Consider the following 19,705-nt stretch of genomic DNA (forward strand, 5'->3'; position numbering starts at 1 on the left):
ATCATATTTTTGGGCCGCAACCCGATTATTGGGCTGGATCTCCGTGAGGTGAGCTCCGCTGTATTACACCGAATCGCTCTATGACAGCGGTTCCAGATTTCTTTTCAGCGGGAGACCCCCTCCGAAGTCCTCGACCGTGCTCGGAACCCATTTGGATGTCATCCAAAGGGAACCAGTCGGTGGTTTTGCCTGACGAAGAATATTTTTCTACTCGGCCAATGAGCAAGCACTCTCGTTATAGGGAGGGATTTTGACGCTCTATGGCTGGTCGATATTCTTGCGAGCTATGTCGGATATGTTTTTCCGGAGGGTCCTATCATGAATAATTTCCTCCGACCTTCGGTACCTACGGCAGCCGGGACCCCGTCAGGGTCCCAGGATCCCTTTTCGGGATCCCAGCTCTATGATCCAATTCACGGTGCGAGCTCTGATATCGATTGCGGGAGGCTCCATAGACGAATCGAATAAAACTCTGAGAGCGAATAAGAATGAGGCCGCATCAAATGTCGTCCACGTGCGTCTGTACTCCGCGTACTGCGTGTCAGGGCTCTTTTCGGCCTCCTGACGAATCGCGGTGTGCTCAAAGATGGAAGCTTACGATCACTTCCAAGACCAAAAGATTAGCCCGTCGAGATGCGGTCATCTCAGAGCATGTCGTTGTACTTCTCGTACTCTGGAAATAAGATCGTCCTCGAAACTCGTAAACGGTGGACCCTATAGCTCTCCAATCGCCAGATCCTGCGGACTCGAATGCCGGCGGGTCCGACTCATGTCATGAACTTGATCACCTCCCTTGCTCCGTGTCGAGAAATGATGATTTCACCAGGAGTATAATACAACCGAGTTCCCTCGGATAAACATGGCAGTTCCCGAGTCGATTAGATCAGCACGGATGAGTGTGATATGATGGAGTTGGGCAGAATCGACTCCATGTTATGCGGATCATTCGAAGCTGTCGCGGCTCTAGATATCGGCTTATCGCTTGGAAGACTCAAGATTCAAGATCAGGGGATCGGAGAATCGATACTGCTCTGCCATGGTGATAACTGAAATTGGGAGGAGGAGGAGCATGGATACCATAATCGCATCGAAGCACGAAAGTTGGCTCTAGGAACGAAGATCGCGGTCCCCCGGGGCCGAAGAACTGCTGAGAGGAATCAGCCTGAGGGCAGAAGCATTGGTTGCGGCTTCCCAGTGATATCCTCGGAAATTCTCCCCCAAGAGGACCTCTAGGAAATATACATCCGAGTCCTGCTTTCCCAGGTATCAACCGAGTCGCCGAGGATTGAGGAGGACGATCGTTGTTCATGATCTGACTCGTTGACCGTCCCTGAGCTCTCAAGGAAGAATCCTCTTCCATAGATGCAGCGTGAGATTCTTCTTGTTGCCGTGCGATGAAGGACTGGGAGCTGAAATCCGCGAATATCCCAGCGCTCTCCAGGAGGAGATCGAAAGGGAAGCAAGAGATCAGCGTTCTTCTGGAAGAGCGATGCCGACTTCCCGGTAAAGATTTGTCTCAGGACTATTGCCAACGATGGTTGCCCCTCGGAGAGGACCGCAAGCCAGCCGTTGGCGAACTGCGAGAGTGGCGGATATTCTCACAGAGAGTGATAGGGATGTTCCATGATTGTGCTCGCTTCTCTTCCCGGAGCCTTCAGCTTTCCATTCTGGGGAGATCACTTCTCTGCCTGGATGCTGGAAGGGGGGAAATGGGGGAGAAAGATTCTTCCATCTTCGCGGTACTGCTAGCCCGGATCACAGAATACCTGAGTGTTCCACATGGGTGGACTGCCCCGATTATTTTTCTTGCTTTCATTCGAGTCACCCCTCTGGCTCTTCTGACGGGCATAGAACCCCCAAGACCTGCGGACCCCTCTAACTTCATAATGAACCCCGAAGCATCTCATTGAAAAAGAGATCGAGTCGGAATCATCCCGTGAAACCAAGTTTTCTGTTTCTGCTCACGGCTCAATCCACTCGCGAACCGAGCTGCACGGCGATCTCGTCCGCGGGTAACCTCCGATCAAGTGAGAGAAGCCCCAAAATCACCCGAATTGCATCAAGCATTCGGAGCTCTTCAAGAAAATAATTACCCAATACTTGTTATCCCAGTGCATCGGGATGTTTTTCGATAAATAATATGGGCTCTACGTCAGCTCATGATCGGCAGCATTTGTGCGAGCTCAAATATTTTCCCGGAAGTCATTCGCTCCAATTCTCTGCGGAAGCTTCCACAGTGTCGATCGTCAGAGAGTCTCCGTCGATGGCTTGCGGAACGATCGAGTTTGGTCCTTATAGGAGAGGATATGCTGTCGATGCAGATCAAGTGTTGGAACTCTGAATACAGAGCTTCCCTTGAGTGATCGGAGCTCAGAGTTGGGATTCACCGTAGCTATCTCCGCGGTGTCGATATGATTTTTCAGGTCGAGAGCGGTGCACTCGTTCTGTGTGGTACTCCCGGGTCCTCCAAGCCAGCGAAGTCCACCTCGGCCAGAAGTGCAGGAGGACGCTAGAGTTGATCCGGGGCGCGTCCCGTCGCCGCGAATCGAGTTCCGACCATAGAGCAGGCGACACCGTGCAGTCTCGCACTTCACGAGAGACTCCGATTGAGCATCAGCCAGAGTCAACGAAGATAGAAACGGGATCCCCGATTCATCGTGCAGGTCTGGCTAGCCCAGGAGCATAAGACGCTGGCTAACAGAACACAGCTCTCGCTCGACCCACGTGCGAGGGATCGAGAGAGACCGAGGCTCTTCGTATCGATTTTGGCCGCCGCGCCGGACCGTAGAGAATCGGAATCCTGAGTTCACGGTTCTATGTATACTCCCCGCCGATTCTGAGAGCAACCGACTCGACTTTATACCAATATGAAATGACGTCCCAGCGCACCGATCACGAATCGGTCATTCAATGAGAATCTCAGGTCGATCCGCTTGCCAGCTTCTAGAAATCCTTCGCGGAAAAAACAAATCGCTCGGGAAAAGGAGCTGGACTCAGATACCTAATGTCGGTACCACTAGTGCAGGTGTCTCCAAGGACACGAATGAGCTCGCTCCGCTTAGTATCGTTGCGACGTGATGCACTAGAAGTTTGAGGTTCGACGGAATCACAGCCTCCCTCGACCGACCGATAAAGGGTCTAAACAGAGCGAACATCTCGGGATCTCTGATTAAAACGGGAGAATGCTCGGGAAACATCACAATGAGATCCTCTCACGCATAAACTCCGCCCGTCACCAAGTTTGTTTCCAAACGAGCTCTGTCTCATTCCGTTGAAGTCATGAGGATCGTTCCTTCCCGCTCAATCTATTCTTGGCTCGAGGATAGAGTCCGCACGAGCAAAAAGGGAAGACGACCTCAGTAAGAGGAACGGCGCTGCCTTCATGAAACGAACTTCCTTCCGTATCGGGATGCGGATGATCCCTCCCCAAACGTCTCTGCCCAAATTGAACTTTGAGATCGATTTTGGTGAGAAGCGGATCGGAAACGAGGGAATATGAAGTTTCCGCGAATCGAACGCATACGCGAAGAGACAAGTTGCCGTGTTTCTTTTTCCGGAACAGGCAGAATCCCTCGCTCCTTTGCTTACAAACACGATCACATATGCGAATCGAGCGACGTCGACGTCTTGTGGATGACATCCATGTTCCGAACGCGCGAACCGCGTCTGTGGGCGGCCATTCCGAGGATCTTCATTCTGCGCGCAAATTCCTACTGTGTGGATACATTCGTTCAACGATGAGTGATATCGTTCGCGTTCCTAAGCCCTACGACGATGACCATTGGGACGAGCGTGAGTTCCGCTGCCGAGAAACCAAACCAATTTCAGTTCGTAGACTTTCGCTCATCCGAGAGCCCTACGAAGAGTTCAGCGCTTGATTTCGCCCGATCATTTCCACCCTCCTTTTCCTCATACAGGTCCGCGATGCATTCAGCAGTGTGGTACACCGGAAGAGTCCGAGATCGAGCCCTCCCATGTGTTGAGCTTCGGAGCTTCATCTTTTACAGAGGAGAGCGACTCGGAAACATTCGAATCTTCGGAGGTCTCTTTCAGCTCCAGAGACTATAGGTCCAGCTCTGGCGGAGAGGACTGTCAAAGCAACTTATCCGGTCGTTTCGTGGACTCTATGTCCGTCATCGAAGTCCTACTTTCGAATGTGGATGTCTCCGGATTCCCGCACTACTCGAACCCGGACTTGGCTCAGCGTTTGGTTTCGCAGTCCGTTGTATTGGCACCAGGCAGCAGATTCTTCCGACATGGTCGATACGCGCTCTTGGATGAAGAAGCGTTGACTGCGAGCTTCGCGACCGCGGTCTGTTTGAAACTCAACAAGCTGCTCCCGAGGGAAGACCCCGTGGCGGAGCTCAATCTCTCGAAGATGTCCAACGAAGCTTTAGGCTCGCTGCTCCAATGTCTCCGGCGTTTCGTCTCGAGAGAAGACTTTGAACATTCTCGAAGTTTGGAATGGGTCGAGCAAAATGACGAGAGTAAAGAAGACGGCTCCAGGTCTCCGAAGCGCTTGTGGAAGTCCTCGGATAAGGGTGCGAGATACGACCTGGCCCTATCAGACGGATGATACGTACTTTAGGGCTTCCTGTTAGTGAATTTCCATGTGTGATGCATGACGCCCTAATGCTGGCCCCCGAGTATTTTACCGATTGTTGTCGAAGTTGATGATTGACTAGGAGGGCCATTGTACGCGCAATGTGTGAGAATTGATAAGCCCTATAATTTAAGATAATTATTTTGAGTCTCTTAGTTTTTGAGCATTTTCCAGCTCCCCCCCCCCAGTCATATTTTACCCGGTACGAATGAGAACTAAAATAAAAGCTATGCCGAGGGAAAGACTTATTTATTGAGCTGGGATGTTTTCCTTCTCGGAGTCGCAGAATACACCTTAAATACACAGTTGGAAATTCAGGTTCAGACGGGACTGCAGCTAGCAGTATTCATAGATCAGCGGCGTCCTGCGTCGCACAGTGGTCCAGAGTGGCCAAAAAATAATAAATCACAAATAATAATAATCAATGTTTTGAACCCCCCAGTACCCGCTTGAACGGTAATGTATTTCATTTCACGTCAAAAATGGGGGAAGGACCCAGCAACCGCGTTTCGGGGGCCGTAACCCACATGGGGTGCACGAGATCCTTCTAACCCCGAGCCTCTGCACGAATCCTTCCCTCAAATCCTCAGTGTATCGTGGAAGGAGGCATTTCGAGCTTGAGCATATTTTTCCCTGACATTTATATTTCCTTTCCGCGCCTTTGTTGATCTGATCGCTGGGAAGGAATAGAATATACCTCTGTTGAGAGACGGAACATAGAGTGAACTCATTGTACATTGTTCGATTCATACACTCATTCATTCACCCCTTTGGCGGCAAGTGCACGTCGGTGAGCCTGCGACGTCCTACTCTCTCTCGAATCGAAAACACTCACCCTAAATAGTCGTAGGACCCGTGGACCGATCTGCTGAAGCGGCTCGGCTTCGTTTCTCGGCCCCCAAATCAAAAATGGAATCGAATCTGAGTAAGTTTGCGGAATCTCGAAGAAATCGGGTAGGGTTTCGATCGTTTGTTGAATCTATCTCCATGTCGAGTAAATTCGTTCCTGCCCAGGTGTGCCCGAGAGACGTATCGCGGGCCTGAGAGCGGCATGTGGCGCCCCGACCGCAACGCACGTTCGGGTAAATGAAGGAGCTCCGGTAACGCCTTCGTTATCAGAAATCGCGGCGCGAGGTCAAGGCTCGAGTTTCGAAGGACGCATCACCTCAAGACGACAGGACGGAACGACGCTTGTGCTCCTCGACCATGACCCTCTGCCGAAGGAACGAGCCCAGCGCTTTTATTCTCCGTTTCCCACGATGTGGGAGAACTAGGGCCTATATTCATCGGATTTTACACGTTCTGATTCTCTCCCCAAGCAAGACGTCGGCGTCGTTGATAGCTCGAATTATTGGTCACTCCGTCACTCCGTGGAGGATGTTTTCTTCAACTTCAGATTTCGCCTTCGGGAATCTTGGCTCGCGATCGAATTCACAGATATCCTCCTATGCATCGCGGCCTGAGATACACTCCCGATCTTATACCTTACTGAATAAATATGCATGATATCTGAATCATCGCGGATTTCTCCATGGAGTAGTACTCAGCTCAAAACATCTCAAGCGAAACTTCTGCTTCGGGACTCGGGGAAGGCTCGACGTCACCGGTATCGCCCGTGAAGTATCGCTCCAAAGGAACGATTCAGGAAGCCATCTGCGTCGGCTGAAATCGAAACTTGTATTGCTGGGAGCTCCATAACGGATGCCGTTCCGTACGACCTCTCGGAAGCTCTCCCGCAGGAGCATAAGGGGAAACCGACAGGTAGGCGCACGGGATGTTCGAACGGAAACCGGAAACAACCCCCATCTGTTCGACCTCGCCGTTACGCATTCGGGGAAGGGGGGACCGGTAAAGCTGACTTCGTCTCCCACGTCAACAATCCCGTTCATGAGACGTAGACACCGTCGAGGGATAGTTGAAACACCCGAGGACCGCGCTTCGAGCATTGAACATCTACATGAAGCCAAATTATCGCTCGAAGGCGACGTTCCGGAGACGCTCACGAAGCAGGGTTTTCGGTCTTCGCCTTCTGGAACATTCTGCTCCCCTGAGAATGATCGAGAGGTCGCCTATGGTCAACAATTTATTTTCGGAGACATCGCACTCAAGGGCGCCCGGGAAGGCGATCAGCAGATGACTAATGAGGGCGACCCAATCGAAGAGTGCTCCGAACGTGCGATGGCAGTCGGAAGCTTGACTGAGCTTTGGCTACCCTTCATCTGTGGTTGCCTGACTCATTTCCGTGAAGGCCCGTCAAAACGAATTTCGCGAGAGGATACAGGATCCGAGCTTTATGGTTTTCTCTTGAGGAAGTCCGGCGGTACTCCCATTCGCGCGCTTGATGTTTTGTGGCGTCGCGTCGTCTGCTGAGCTGGTAAATAACTCTGAGCCGGTCCCATTCTCGCCTAAGGTTTTCAATCGCGAGCAGTGGAAAAAGACCGAAACGATTCCGTGAGTTGAACCTTAGCGCTCTTTCCTGGGACGGAAGTACCCCTATCCGTTGCCGTCTTTTTCGAGACAGTAGGATGCGACTTACTTTTCATCGAAAACTCATTGCAAGTCTCGACGGCTCCCAAGAAACGCCGTCACTCTACGACGAGGTTCGGCTCGGAGCCCATCGAATGTGTCAGAGTTTGCTCTTTTGAATCTCGATCCACAGTGAGCATTATTAGGATACGAGTTCGGCTCCTGCTCGCGCGAGCATTGCCTAGAGCTCGGAGATGCGACTGAAGACTCCAGTCGGATGAACGGGTCGTGGAAGGTGGAAAGTTTCCCCTTTTCCTCCCTCCCTCCTATCCGAATAATCACATTTCGATGCATCCTCCTTGGCGGCGTCGAACAACCCAATAAGATCTCATTCTGGTAGTTCATTTTTCCTTTCTTTCAGCCGGTCTCGAGATGACTCGGAAGACGTCAACGTCGGACTTTTTGAAACAACTCGTTGGCAGACCGGTTGTGGTCAAGTTGAACAGCGGGCTGGATTACCGAGGAGTTCTGTCGTGCTTAGACGGATACATGAACATTGCTTTGGAACAAACCGAGGAGTACGTGAACGGCCAATTGAAGAACAAATATGGAGATGCTTTCATCCGAGGGAACAACGGTAAATCGAGCCTCAGATAAGATTCGATTACTCATGGGTCAACTATCCTGATATAGTCCGTTGATGCAGCGGCACGATGGCGCGTCGCGAGTCAATCCAGGTATATCACGCTAAAATGCCTCATTTGCAGTTCTCTACATCAGCACTGTGAAACGCCGCGTCTGAAGCGCTATTCGGAACTCTGTACAGAAAATAAACCCTGATACCGTATGAATTGTTCCCGCACAGTAAACGTTTGACTACCTGTTTTCATCAAAGGTGCCATCATTTTCCTTTTTGCGTTGTGATCCGACGAGGATCCCACGGAAACTACGCGCACTTGGCGTCGCTCTAGAGGCTCAGACTTTCCTAAGCGAAAGAAAAAAGTCCACGTCCGATCCCTCATTTATTCAGTCCTCCAACTCGCGGCTTGAACGGACGCCCAAAACAGAATTTCCCTTGCAATACTCCGCACGAAAAAATGTATGTACAATCATTCGTTGGTTGGAGATCTCCTCCCACTGAAAATTAGGCTACCGAGCTCCTATTATTATCGTCATCTTGTCGGCTGTATGCGATTGAGGTTTCCACCCGAGACGGACTGCTCGAGTCTGATCTCCCCATAAGAGCCAGGATCCTGTCACGCTGGAGGTAGCCTGTTGCTCCCAGAACGGCACCGATGACCAACATCGCAATGAGAAGGACAGCGAATGCTCCTGCAAGTCGGGATCCGGCACTTAGCTTTAGGCTTCTAGGGATCGACTGAGCTGAACTCCCAAATTATTCTCTACCTTCCATTCTTTCTCAGTTCTTTCTTTACTTTAGATGTCTTTACCATTTCCCATGCCGAGCATGTAGAACCCTTTTTCCGCGTCGAACTGACGATTCGGGTTGATGATTTCGTTCACGAGAGATTCGTCCTCTGCAAATCAAAGTTTGTGACATATGTCATAGCCGCGGTTCCTGGAATCGCCAGAGGAGAACAAAATTATTCTTCAATCCGGTATCAATTGGTAGCCTAAACTCACTCGTGTAAACCGTGCAGCTGTGCTCCCGATCGCTGGCACCGAGGTTCCCAATCGTTTCAGCGTACATGTAGCAGGCTTGTTTTTGCTTGTTCGGCAAGTCAGAGTCACAATAAGAGATTGTTTGGCATTCGTTGTTAGAATGCTCGCTACATCGTTTTGCGCATTCCTCGAAGTCGACTCCCTCGACTTTCCGTGAGGGCTTCCCGGGAAAACTTCCCTTGCTCGATGCTGTGTAGCTAGCGGAATAACGCAGAGCGTAGTGGTCGCAACCAGTGTCGTCCTTCAGGGCCTCGTCCTCCCCAACCCATTTGAAATGAGTGGGATAGTAGTAACACTTTCCGTTCTTCGAGCAGAAATCGAAGCTCCGGCATTCCTTGAGTCCATCCAATCGGTCCTGACGGCAGGTTTTGGCGCACTCGCCAGCGGTACTAGCCTTCGATTCGACAGAGTTGCCCTTCTTGCGGACCTTGCCGTCAAGCCGATCGAACTCGCTCAAGTAATTCACAGAATAGACGGTACAGTCAGCGGAACCTCCTTTGATAGCGGTTTTCTGATCGGGATGGTTGTTGGTTCCGGCGTTGATGTTCAGACTGCTGAGGACACACTTCTTGGAAGCAGTGCAGATGGAGAACGACGAGCAGGCGAGGTCCTTGTTTGCCCTGCACTCCCTGTAGCATTCTCCGGAGGTGACAACTTCGTTTCCGATTGCCAAGGACGACTGGTGTGTCTCATCTATCGATGTACTTTCAAATTGGCGCATGTACGGTCCGAGGGTTCCTTGCTCTGTGAACAATTGAAGCTTTCAGCGCAAAGCCGGTCTACTTCACAGGCTCGGCCTGCCGGACGTGCGGATCGCGACGAAGAACACTGATGCTAGGGAGAGACTTACTGTTGAATTGCGTAAGATGGCCGTAGAACTTGTTCGCTTGTAGGACCACAGATACGCCTTGGCCCACTGAGATTTTTGGTTTGAATTCTGGCTCAGTCAACATGATGAGCCGCTCCAAGAAGTACGAAATCTGATCCAACGATTTGCGAACCCTGTCCTCGTCAACGGCGACATCTGAAGATAAGTGCTCCTATGTCCGTATGTACATCAGTTCCTGCTGGCTACCGGGAGGAATTTCAGGCATAGATAGACGACGACGAGAGCGGCGAAGAACGACAAGATCTTACGGTCGTAGACATAGCAATCCTTCTCGGAAAGTGTCTCCTCGTCTCCCCAACCGGAAGGTAAGGTGCTGTTCATCAGCTGACACGTATTCTCTCCGCACAACAGGAAAGTCGGGCACTTCTTTCCAATACACTCTCGAGCGCAATCTTCAGCGTTCGAAGAGCTCCTCGAAGGACCCTTGTAATGCTTTACGGGCTCCTCGCGGATCGTGAATGATTTATGGTAGGGCGGCGGAGCGAGAACTTTCGCGTAGACCTTAACCGTGCGCTCGTCGACGACTTCAGCCTGTGAAAAATGATTGAGAATCATGGGTGGTTCCGGGGAAGCGTTCCGCGTTTCGACTCCACTGCCTCGCAATATCTGGGCACCTTGAATGAGGGTAGTTGGAGAGGGGATATCGCGACGGACTCTCGGATAGCCTCCTCGGCCGATTCGATCAACTCGTTCGGAGCGTTGGAATACTTGAACTCCTCGATATTGAACGTCTTATTGTCTGGGACTGAAAGCGGAAACGAGATCTTCTGAGCCACTCGAGGGATGGGTCTGGCATAAGGACCTGCTCGCCAGGATCACAATCGGTGTCTCACCTTGGTAAACGATCTCAATGAACATCGAGGCTTCGACGCAGTCCTCGATGTTGAAATTCTTCCGGAAGTCTAAGTCGCCTGTACTCGAGACGAAATCATAGATGTCTACATCGAGTACGTCGTCGTGATCGAGAGAGTCGAGAATCATCGCTTTCAGCAGAGGCTGACTCATTGTGTTGCCGTTCGCGGAGATCACGAGAAAGGATTTGGCGAAGAAGAAGCGAGCCCTCTTGAAATTGCCATCCGCGGCCTCGGCATCCCAGATATCGACCGGTATGCCACGAACGAAGCCTTCACCTGTTGAAATCGGCGACAAATCAAAAATAAGACCTTGAAATCATTGCTAATTCCAGAGCCCGAGCAAAGTGTAATCTAATGATGCGATCGTCGTCCTCACATTATCAACGATTACGCACCGATATAGACTTTCTTGGAGAAGCTCTGATAAGCTTGGATGACTCGCGCTCCGGGGTTAGTTGAACCACTTGACAGTGCGATTTTGTTGAAGTCCTCATTCGGTCTGGCCTCACAGCCGTTTCCGATAGAGTAAATCAATCCGTGGGTATCGTCGTGAATGACGGTACGGCCATCAGCTCCGTCGGCTCGGTACAGGCGATCCTCCAGACTGAAGTACTCCTGTTGAAGTACAGAAAATCACAGAATCAGTCGCATGGGCTCTACCTCCATCAGAGGAGAGATCGCTATCGATCCCGATAGGGGAGCTTCATAATTTATCGAGATGGGTACCTTCGTCGACTGTCCGCCGAGATCTCCGTTGACTGCGGAAGTGAAAGAGAAAGCTGTTCCGAGAACCGCGGGTTTGAGCTGTGATTCGGGGAGCTTGCATCCAGTTGTTCCGAAGGGTAGCTGCGGATTTTGTGTTCTTATTATTCTGTGGTCAAAACCGAGGAATCTTCCAGTATAGTTCATTCCCGATTTGAGGTCCCGGTGTCCTACCTGCAGATTGTTTCCTAGACGGAAAGCTTCTTCAGGCAAAAGATCTTCCACTTGGTAGAAGTCGAATAGATACGTCACATTATCCTTATGTTCGATCGTCACCCGCACCGGGAAGGGCACATCGCTCCGCGACAATTTATTCAACTCCCAGTTGACTGAATATGGGGAAAAAGGGGTGCCCTCTCGTTAGAAAACCATCTGCATCATCATGGGGATGTTTGCTTCCCCCTTCCTCTGAGGGCCTTTAGAACTGACCGGCGAACGAGACGTAGATAGTTCGTTCCTCCGCACCAATGCTGTCCAAGTTGGAGTAGACGTAGGTCCGGATTCCGCGAACGTTGTCGCCTGGAGTTGCTTCCCACTGAGGTTTTCGATCAGAAGTCAGACAAAATCGTAGATCGATACTCCAGCCGACGTTCATAGGCGGCCTTTTTGTCAATCTTAAACAATTCTCACGGATTGAATGTCGATGTACGGCTACATATACCTCACCTTGCCGTCCATTGGCATCTCAACAATTATCGCTGAGGGGCCGAGGAAATACTCGGGTTCCAAGGCGTCCCTTGATTTGAAGACAAACGGATCTCTCGCTGCTGCGGCATCTGAGACATTCTGGACTTGGCACTCGACTGCAAAAATATGTTTTCGTCCGTAATTAATCTCGTTCGTCAGATTTTCTGTCGCGCAGAGAGCGGAGCGGAGACCGCGCGAGCTTTGCATCGGGAATCGAACGCACAATCATCGTCTGGCAGACCAGAGCTCGTCTCACTTACGCTCAGCGTTCACGCTCACTACTTGTCCGGTCTTCAGGTTTTGATTGTAGAATTTCCTGACGCTGGAAATCTCCTTCGAGCATTTCGGGCATCTAACTTCAAGCGAATGCATTCCGGAGGAGCCATCGTGATATTCAGCGATTGAGTAGGTGGCTTTCGCTACTCCTCGTTCGGCGTAAGTGGCTTCAGCTCGTGCCGTGAAGGTACCCCCGAGAAGCTCGAGCTTGATTCTGCCGAGGATCGCTTTTATATCTGCAAGGCGAGTGAGGGGGGTCGACGCAAATCTCTCTTGCAATCCGTATTTATTTCCACGCAAGGACGCAAGCGAGATCTTCTCGCGCCGTACTGGGTCGGATCTCGGTCTGAATGACGATGACGCAGATTCACCAATGGACTCTATCGCTGTTCGGGATTGATCGTGAACTCTTTGGGGGGAAGGGCATGCTTGTTTGGACCTCCCGCCTCTCCTCAGCTTGTCACACAAATCGTTCCCGGGGATGATCAGGAAAACTCACCAAGATCTTTCTGGGCTGTTGCGGGGACCAACAAGCACAAGAGTGCTGTGCAGGGCACCAGCAGCTTCATCTTGGCCGAATTCGAGCCACAATGACTGACTGGAGTCTCATAGATAGACGTTCCGTCCCTGGGGGGCGTCCATAAGCTCGAGGGCTCAAGAATATCAAGAGGGCGTGTCGGATTAGACGGACGGCTTGCCGGATTTCTCCCGAAGGATAGAGTCTACTCGAGTCATTTTCGAAGCCACACCAAACTGCCCAACTGGCTCGATGGATTTCCTTGAATTCCTCCTCATTTCTCTGTTAGGGATCGTCGACTCTGGAGTCCACGGTGCTCCAATGGTTAGAGGCTGAAATTTCGGGCTCCCCCGCTCCTTGGTGGAGCTATGCTATAATCCCTTCCGTCTTGATGATCCAAGAGAGCGTTGCATCTCACCCGACCGATGCCCGAGTCTATGAGCCGCCGCTATCTAAAGACGGACCGTCCCGGAACAATCACACCGCCCCACATGCGGGGATTGACTTAGATTCAAAGTGTCGGCCTCAATCGCAACCCGTTTTTAGTCATGGGAGAGGAACCGGAACACGATAATAATCTTGTCTGGACGGTTGAGATGTCCATGAACGACTCGGAATGCTATACGGCGATGTTTGCCCGCATTTGAAACCTTTCGAGACTACACGTACTATTCTTCCGGCCCAGGCATCATTCCATCATCTTCAGAATACAGTGTGCGCTCGATATAATGTTGTAAAATGAGTTCGGTATCGCGAGCGATTTTCTGAATCGGAAGGGTTCAACATGGCGCTACCGATGCCGACGATCGGAAGCGGGACAATGGCTGTTGAATCAAAGAATTTCATATTGCATTCTGAATCGAACGCTGACTGCATCATCATTCTTATTATTATTCACGATACAACAAATCCTTGCGTATCCTGTAGGAGGAAGTCTCTAGCGGGTATCTCTTCGAATGAGTGTCTGAGAGACTCTCCGAGCTCGGACAATAGATGATGCTCGGGGAAGACCCCCAAGAACATTCTAATCATCGGGCAGTCTCCGATGAGCGGCCAGATCCCTGAGGATCGAGGAAATAGACGGCTGTTTTCGATAAGCGGGCACTTTCGAGGGTCGGAATTCTAATGACTGAGTCGCAGAGAGTAGACACTTCTCAATCGGCTCCTCCGTGCGAGTGTTGACTATGTTCAGAATACTTTTTTTTCTGCTTAATGTAGCATAACGGTATGAATAACCGGATTCAATCACCTCGTTGGTGGACCGAAGAAAGGGACGGACAGCCTCTGATAGAGGGACAGGTTTGTGATGGTCGGAGAATAGACGGGTATGGAACTGAGAACTGGAGTAACTAAGGGTGCTATGAGCATACTCCGGTTACCTTGCTCTCCCGGAGTTTGAGGAGGTCCAATCCCACCCCGCCAACTTGACTTATATCGAGCAGGGGGATGATATACTATCCGAATCACCGGGAAGCTCCCAGGATGCCCTTGAAGAGCAAGGCTCCGAGCCCAGATAGAGCTTCACGGAGCTTCGTGTTCACTTACATACAGTAGCGTAGTAAGGCGGGGGCGGGGGGGCGTACCGCCTCGGGCGGCACTTCCTACGGAGCTTTTAGGGGCGGCATTTCGGGGTTCTGCATCCAAAAAAAACGGAGTGTTTTCGAGGAAAAAATATCTGGCGGGGGGCGGCATTTTCGTCGAGCACGTTGAAAAAACGGAAAACTTCAAATCACCGCCCCGGGCGGCACTCCGGCTCGCTACGCCACTGGTTACATGTGAGATTTCCGCTCTTGATCCATGGCCTAGTCGGGACGAAATTATCCAGGGTGACTCAAAGTAAGAGACACCGCTGCAGTACGTGTGTAATCGTATCCTGGTGACGGAGAGGGTCAATCGAGAATCGACGCTCGTGTCGCGCGAAAGAATCGGCGATAATCTCTAGAAGGAGTTCACATTGACAAGGTGTTCCCCGCCCACAAGGAGGGGAAGCTCCCGGGAGCCGTGTAAAGAATTCGAGTATCTAATTGGAAAATTGTGTTTTTCAATCAGAGAGGAATGTGTCGCTGCTTCTCACTGGCTGGAAAAAAATCCTCCCAGATCGGGGAGACCCTAATGTGAGGATGGGCTGAGGAGTGTCCGCTCATCGAAGACTGCGCTGCAAAAAAGAGAAGGATTTCCGGAGAGAAATCCTCGCAAAGTTTTGGGCAACCATGGGTCATTCATAGCGTTTGCTGTCCGATGCTAATACAACGGCGTTTAGCATCTGTTCTCCGCCAGACGACTCCTGCTTTGATATCATTTTCAAGCTGAGATTCGGCATCTATTTGTCCCGAGTTCTCCTCGGGTTTTTCAAGTCCGTAACTTGCTCGCGCTGGGTGAACTGTCGTCGCAGTTCATGATGAAATCCATTTCCTCAGTGAATATCCCTCACGATTCTGCGGGGTGAGTATTTTCATCTTTTTTTTGACGGAAGCCCGTCAATCATCCAAATATTATTTTAGAATCATATCATGCAGAATATTCTGCGATCTTGCATACCGGTTCCCCCTACACTCCGAATCTCTCCTTCAGCAAGTGTAGAGAGACTGACTTCACACCGGGCAGATATTGAGTAGGGATTCTTGGCGTCATCCCTGAAAGGGCGAGATTCTTGACATTGCCATATCATAACACAGCCCTTATCAGGAGGTTCAGGCGATAATACAACAGTGGGGAAGAGGGAGCACTTTGGCTTCCTCCATCTCGATGGCAGGTTCTTCTCCAAGCCTCGATATAGCCTGAGGATGACATGTAGTGCATAAACTTACGCAGTGGAAAGTGCTCAGGGGAAAGTTAGTTGGGGTTGAGTCGCCGACACCCGAGAATCCTTCCCCGGGACTTGACCGGCACACTCCACAAGTAAGGATCTCAGGGAGGGGGAGAGCCCATAATTAGTTGTGCTCTTATGTAATTTGCATTCGCTTGCTGTATTGGGTGAGAAACAGTTCTGGTGGTTTGGTGATTCCCAAATACGAGCATCGTAGTCATCGACGGGGAGGAAAACCCGCGAAGCAGACATTTCAAGCGGACGTTTGAGTTTTCTTATTTGGAACAACTGAGAATTAGCGCCATAGGGGGAATAATAATAGACGTACTCACGCGAGCCCTGCGAGCTCCTGGTCAGGAGGGTTGGCCAGCGAAAGCTAGTTGGTTGTATAGCTGAAAATCTGACGCACCAACTATACAACCTACTACCTCGGCTCAACCAACTCGTTTATTGCGAAACATACGGGAATCGCAGTTCGCATGACACGGCTCGAGATGCAGGGAGGCTCGAGTCGCTTGCTTAACCGTTTCTTCCTTTCGCCGATGAGAAAGATATGGAGAAGTATACACAAACTCAGGGGTAGAATATCTTGAGGGGTTTCGGATGAACCCGATCCGAACAACTCTACGAGTGTAAGGAGGAGCGATATCGATGTTGTCTTCGAGTTCTTCGAAAAAGACAGGTTTCTGAATGTCCTATGAAAAATGAACGCTTTGTATCGAACGAGGCGGAGCCGAGATGGGGTACATATCGAGAAAGGGGAACATGGGAGTTATGGCGGGTCATACTCTCACCTCCGATCATGGAAACAGCCACTTCTTGAGTACTTTATTTTCATCAAAAACGATGCTCGGTTATTGAGCTATGTAGATTGCTTCTTGACCGGAGGCGCCGTGCTCCATAGGTTGCTCCTAGGTGAGTCTCACGCAGCGATAATCGAACCATGAAATGCCTCGTTGTCAACGCCATCAAGAAGTTCCGGGGCAGCACTCAGCGAAGTCGATGACTCCGGATCCCGCAGATCCAAACTTGCGCTTTTCTAGAATATTTTACACAAGTTCGGAGGTACGGGTAGCCGGGGTGACCGTGGAGCGCTTGAATTCCCCGATATAGTGAGCCCTTGTGGGATCCACCTGTAAACCCATTCCACTCAAATTCGACACGAGAGCTTCTTCGCTTCGCTTCAGTAATGTAGGAGCCAGACTCATCATACGAGATGAATTCGTACTCGAGCTGGTATGGTCCAGATCATATTGGGTCAGGAGTCAGGATTCATTCAAGTTACCGCTAGATCAACGACGAATTTAGAATATCCCGTCATCAGCCAGTTCATGAGAAACACTGTTTCACGCTCTCCTCGGAATCACCATTGCGGGTGAGCTCCATTTTCCCTCACTCAGAACGATGATCAAAAGCTCAGAACGACGACACCGGCGCGGGCACAGAACGAATCGAGACATCGATCGGAAGCTGGGCAGTCGGCTATTGAAAATATCGTGATTTCTGCTCATCTCGGGCTGAGGTGTCGATACCGCAATTACTCGGCACTCAGCTCAGTCACGACCTCGCGCAGTCCACATTGTCCAGATCCGCGCGCTTCCAATCGTGGAAAAGAAAAATCAACTTCCGAGTCGGGAGGCCGGGAGAGTATAACCCTTCCGCTGCCGACCGCAGATCATGTGATATGAACTTGCATGGAATATTCGAACCGGAGGCGTCGCTCCATCGCCATACGGCCATCTTCGCGAACCGCGAGGTCAAGACCGTCGAGATAAGCCAACCCCGCCGATGTTCTGGCAAGTGCCTAACTCGTTCATTTTCCACCCATCATGTAATCACCGGAGCTCAGGAGTTCAGGCACTAAAAGAGCAGCAGAAGGCGGAATCTAGTAATCGACACCGGTCTGATGGACGAAATCGAAAAAGTCTGCGTCTAGGTGGACCATCGTATTTCACCACACGCGAGATTTGTCCCACGAGCATGGCTTCACCGACCCAATTCCATCGCCGATTCCATTCGTAGAGCCGAACTTTCCCCGAAATCCCCCTAATTCAGCGTCTCGCTAGTCCATAGAAGGTCACTTCTGGCACGAAAAGAACAATATAGGCACATCCGATGGGAAAACTTCGGAGGAGGCAGTCATGAGCGTTTAAGGCGAAATTCCTGCACTTCTGAGCTGTGGTCATCACACCATAACAGAGTACTCCGAAAAAGTTCTTCAGCGAGAAGACAAACACCACGATCGATGAGATGACGCGATGGAAACTCTCAGCGATGGTTTTCTCTCCTGACCGGCGAGCGATTGAATCCGCTCTCGATCCCTGTTAGATTTGCTCGGTTGCTTGTGAATAAACGAAATAGGAGAAAATAGACGGTATTATCGGAGCAAGTGAGACTGAAAGCAGGGCTGGCGCCAACGGTCAAGAGCGAACAGCTCGTTTTGACTCCACTTCTTTCGCGTTCAAGCGATTGGTACATGCGCGACGCTCCTGTCATTCGATTCCCCGGATCGAGGGTGTGCTTTCCAGTCGGCAATGGCTGGCTGAGCGAGCCCGGTTGAAGTCTCTCTGTGTCAAATATCAGAGTCTTCCGCCTGTTGGACGCCTTTCAAACGGTATCTCGGACGACTGTCCTTGAACGCTTCGAGAGTCTCCTTCTGCATTAGAGCGATTCAAAATTTCGACATCAACCCTTCAGAGCCGCTCGCGCTCGACTCGTGTGCTCATCGGCACTGATCGCAATTTGCATGCTGTTTCAAGGTCGCGCGGGACACACCCTACTCCGAAGAACGGGTCATGGGGCCGGCCAAGGATCTATCTCACGAAGCTGGCGGGCTAGCTTGCTCGTCGCTCCACTGATCCGCCTGTCAGCCGCTTCTGGCTTCAATTACACGCGCGGTGGCAGCGGCGTTCGCGAAGCCTGCCGACTCGAGGAACACTTTCGGGTTGCGTGGTCTCTAATTGACTGGCACGCTCGGAACCCCCGGAGCCTTCCTCGGATGCTTAGACTCCGACAGTAGAAAAGAATGCCGTTAATCGGAGAAGGAAGCCGTCGATCGACGTCGACGCCGAAAACCAAGGCTCGTAGATTGTTGCGGGCTCCAGATCCCGCGGCCTTCTCCAGTTATCGAGAGTCTCGAGTCGGTCGCTCCCGGGAGAGTCTTAAGCGCGCCGCTGACCAAGAATCTGCAGAGGTTGCCGCGGAGTAGCCTTTGGACCTCACCGATTTTACGGTCGAACGTCCCGGCTCCGCACTCGGAAAATCCACTGCCGGCCGTGACAACGGAGCCGTCAGCTGCACCCTGCCGCTTTTCCTCCTGGTATTTCGAGAAGTTCGGAGTTTTACCTAGCGACTCTTAAGATCGGCGACCTCGATACCCAGAAGAAACCATCAAAGTCTCCACCCTCCGAAACGAATCTCGTCCTCCCGAATTATGAATTTCCATGACCGCTTCAAGTGTTCTTGATTTGTCATCGTCATAGGTATTCTATTCCTTCGAGGATCGGCTCAAGAACTGCTCGCTAGGGTTCCGATATACCGGGCTTTTGTGAGCGATCGATTTCAGACACGAGATCTTTGTGTCGCCTTTCCCGGACGACCCAGCCAATCTTTTTGAGAGAATGGTCCATCAGTCTTCTACTCATGTTATTTTCACCCGGGTATCTCCCGGATCGAGACTCGACTCCGCGCAAGGGCTCCCGCGGACCCGGAACGAACAGGATCGATCTTCAGAGGCTAACCTCCTCCGGGAATCGAGGGAATCAAGCTTTGAGCAGGCGCGGAGAGGAAGACCCATCAAACATCGGGGCAGAATATACCTACTGGCGTCCGAAAGAGTGAGAATATCGCCGACTTTGGTGAAACGGAGGCGGAGGTGAAAAAAACGATTCGAGATGCTCCCGCTTTCAGCTCCTGCTCTGGAGAACTCACGCCATGGAACCCGACTACGACAGTAGGCTCCTCAGGAATACCGCAAGGGTGGCGGATTCAAACGGCGGCGAGAAATAGCAGGAACGCTGAACGTTCGCCTCGACAGCCGTTCTTGTCTTTCTCACCAACGATGGTTGCGGTGTAAACAAGCAACCACGACTACGGCGCGGGGGATATGTGCGGAGCGTAGACCGTTTGAAAATTAACTCAAGAGTCCACAAAGGCGTCAGAT

General features: G+C 51.2%; 3 protein-coding genes across 3 annotated transcripts; 2 read left to right on the forward strand and 1 right to left on the reverse strand.

Moving 5' to 3' along the window:
• Window positions 1-3,655: 3,655 nt before the first annotated feature.
• LOC100904698 (uncharacterized) lies at window positions 3,656-4,845 on the forward strand. The gene is made up of 2 exons (XM_003740730.2): window positions 3,656-3,792; window positions 3,918-4,845. The coding sequence occupies exons 1-2, from the start codon at window positions 3,738-3,740 to the stop codon at window positions 4,574-4,576; spliced, it is 714 nt and encodes a 237-aa protein (XP_003740778.1). The 5' UTR covers window positions 3,656-3,737; the 3' UTR covers window positions 4,577-4,845.
• Window positions 4,846-6,982: 2,137 nt separating this feature from the next.
• LOC100904549 (U6 snRNA-associated Sm-like protein LSm6) lies at window positions 6,983-7,956 on the forward strand. Its single transcript, XM_003740729.2, has 3 exons — window positions 6,983-7,054; window positions 7,491-7,706; window positions 7,837-7,956. The coding sequence occupies exons 2-3, from the start codon at window positions 7,502-7,504 to the stop codon at window positions 7,869-7,871; spliced, it is 240 nt and encodes a 79-aa protein (XP_003740777.1). The 5' UTR covers window positions 6,983-7,054; window positions 7,491-7,501; the 3' UTR covers window positions 7,872-7,956.
• Window positions 7,957-8,078: 122 nt separating this feature from the next.
• Window positions 8,079-12,837, reverse strand: LOC100904263 (uncharacterized). Its single transcript, XM_003740727.2, has 14 exons — window positions 12,720-12,837; window positions 12,205-12,456; window positions 11,924-12,060; window positions 11,687-11,792; window positions 11,432-11,586; window positions 11,222-11,341; window positions 10,891-11,110; window positions 10,475-10,771; window positions 10,256-10,386; window positions 9,890-10,172; window positions 9,603-9,776; window positions 8,714-9,496; window positions 8,521-8,607; window positions 8,079-8,401 (listed from the first exon to the last, which is right to left on the reverse strand). Exons 1-14 carry the CDS (start codon window positions 12,787-12,789, stop codon window positions 8,214-8,216), a joined length of 3,003 nt encoding a protein of 1,000 aa, XP_003740775.1. The 5' UTR covers window positions 12,790-12,837; the 3' UTR covers window positions 8,079-8,213.
• Between the last annotated feature and the right edge of the window lie 6,868 nt (window positions 12,838-19,705).

The sequence above is a fragment of the Galendromus occidentalis genome, unplaced genomic scaffold, assembly GCF_000255335.2.
Source record: "Galendromus occidentalis unplaced genomic scaffold, Mocc_1.1 scf7180000077086, whole genome shotgun sequence".
Taxonomy (NCBI): Eukaryota; Metazoa; Arthropoda; class Arachnida; order Mesostigmata; family Phytoseiidae; genus Galendromus; species Galendromus occidentalis.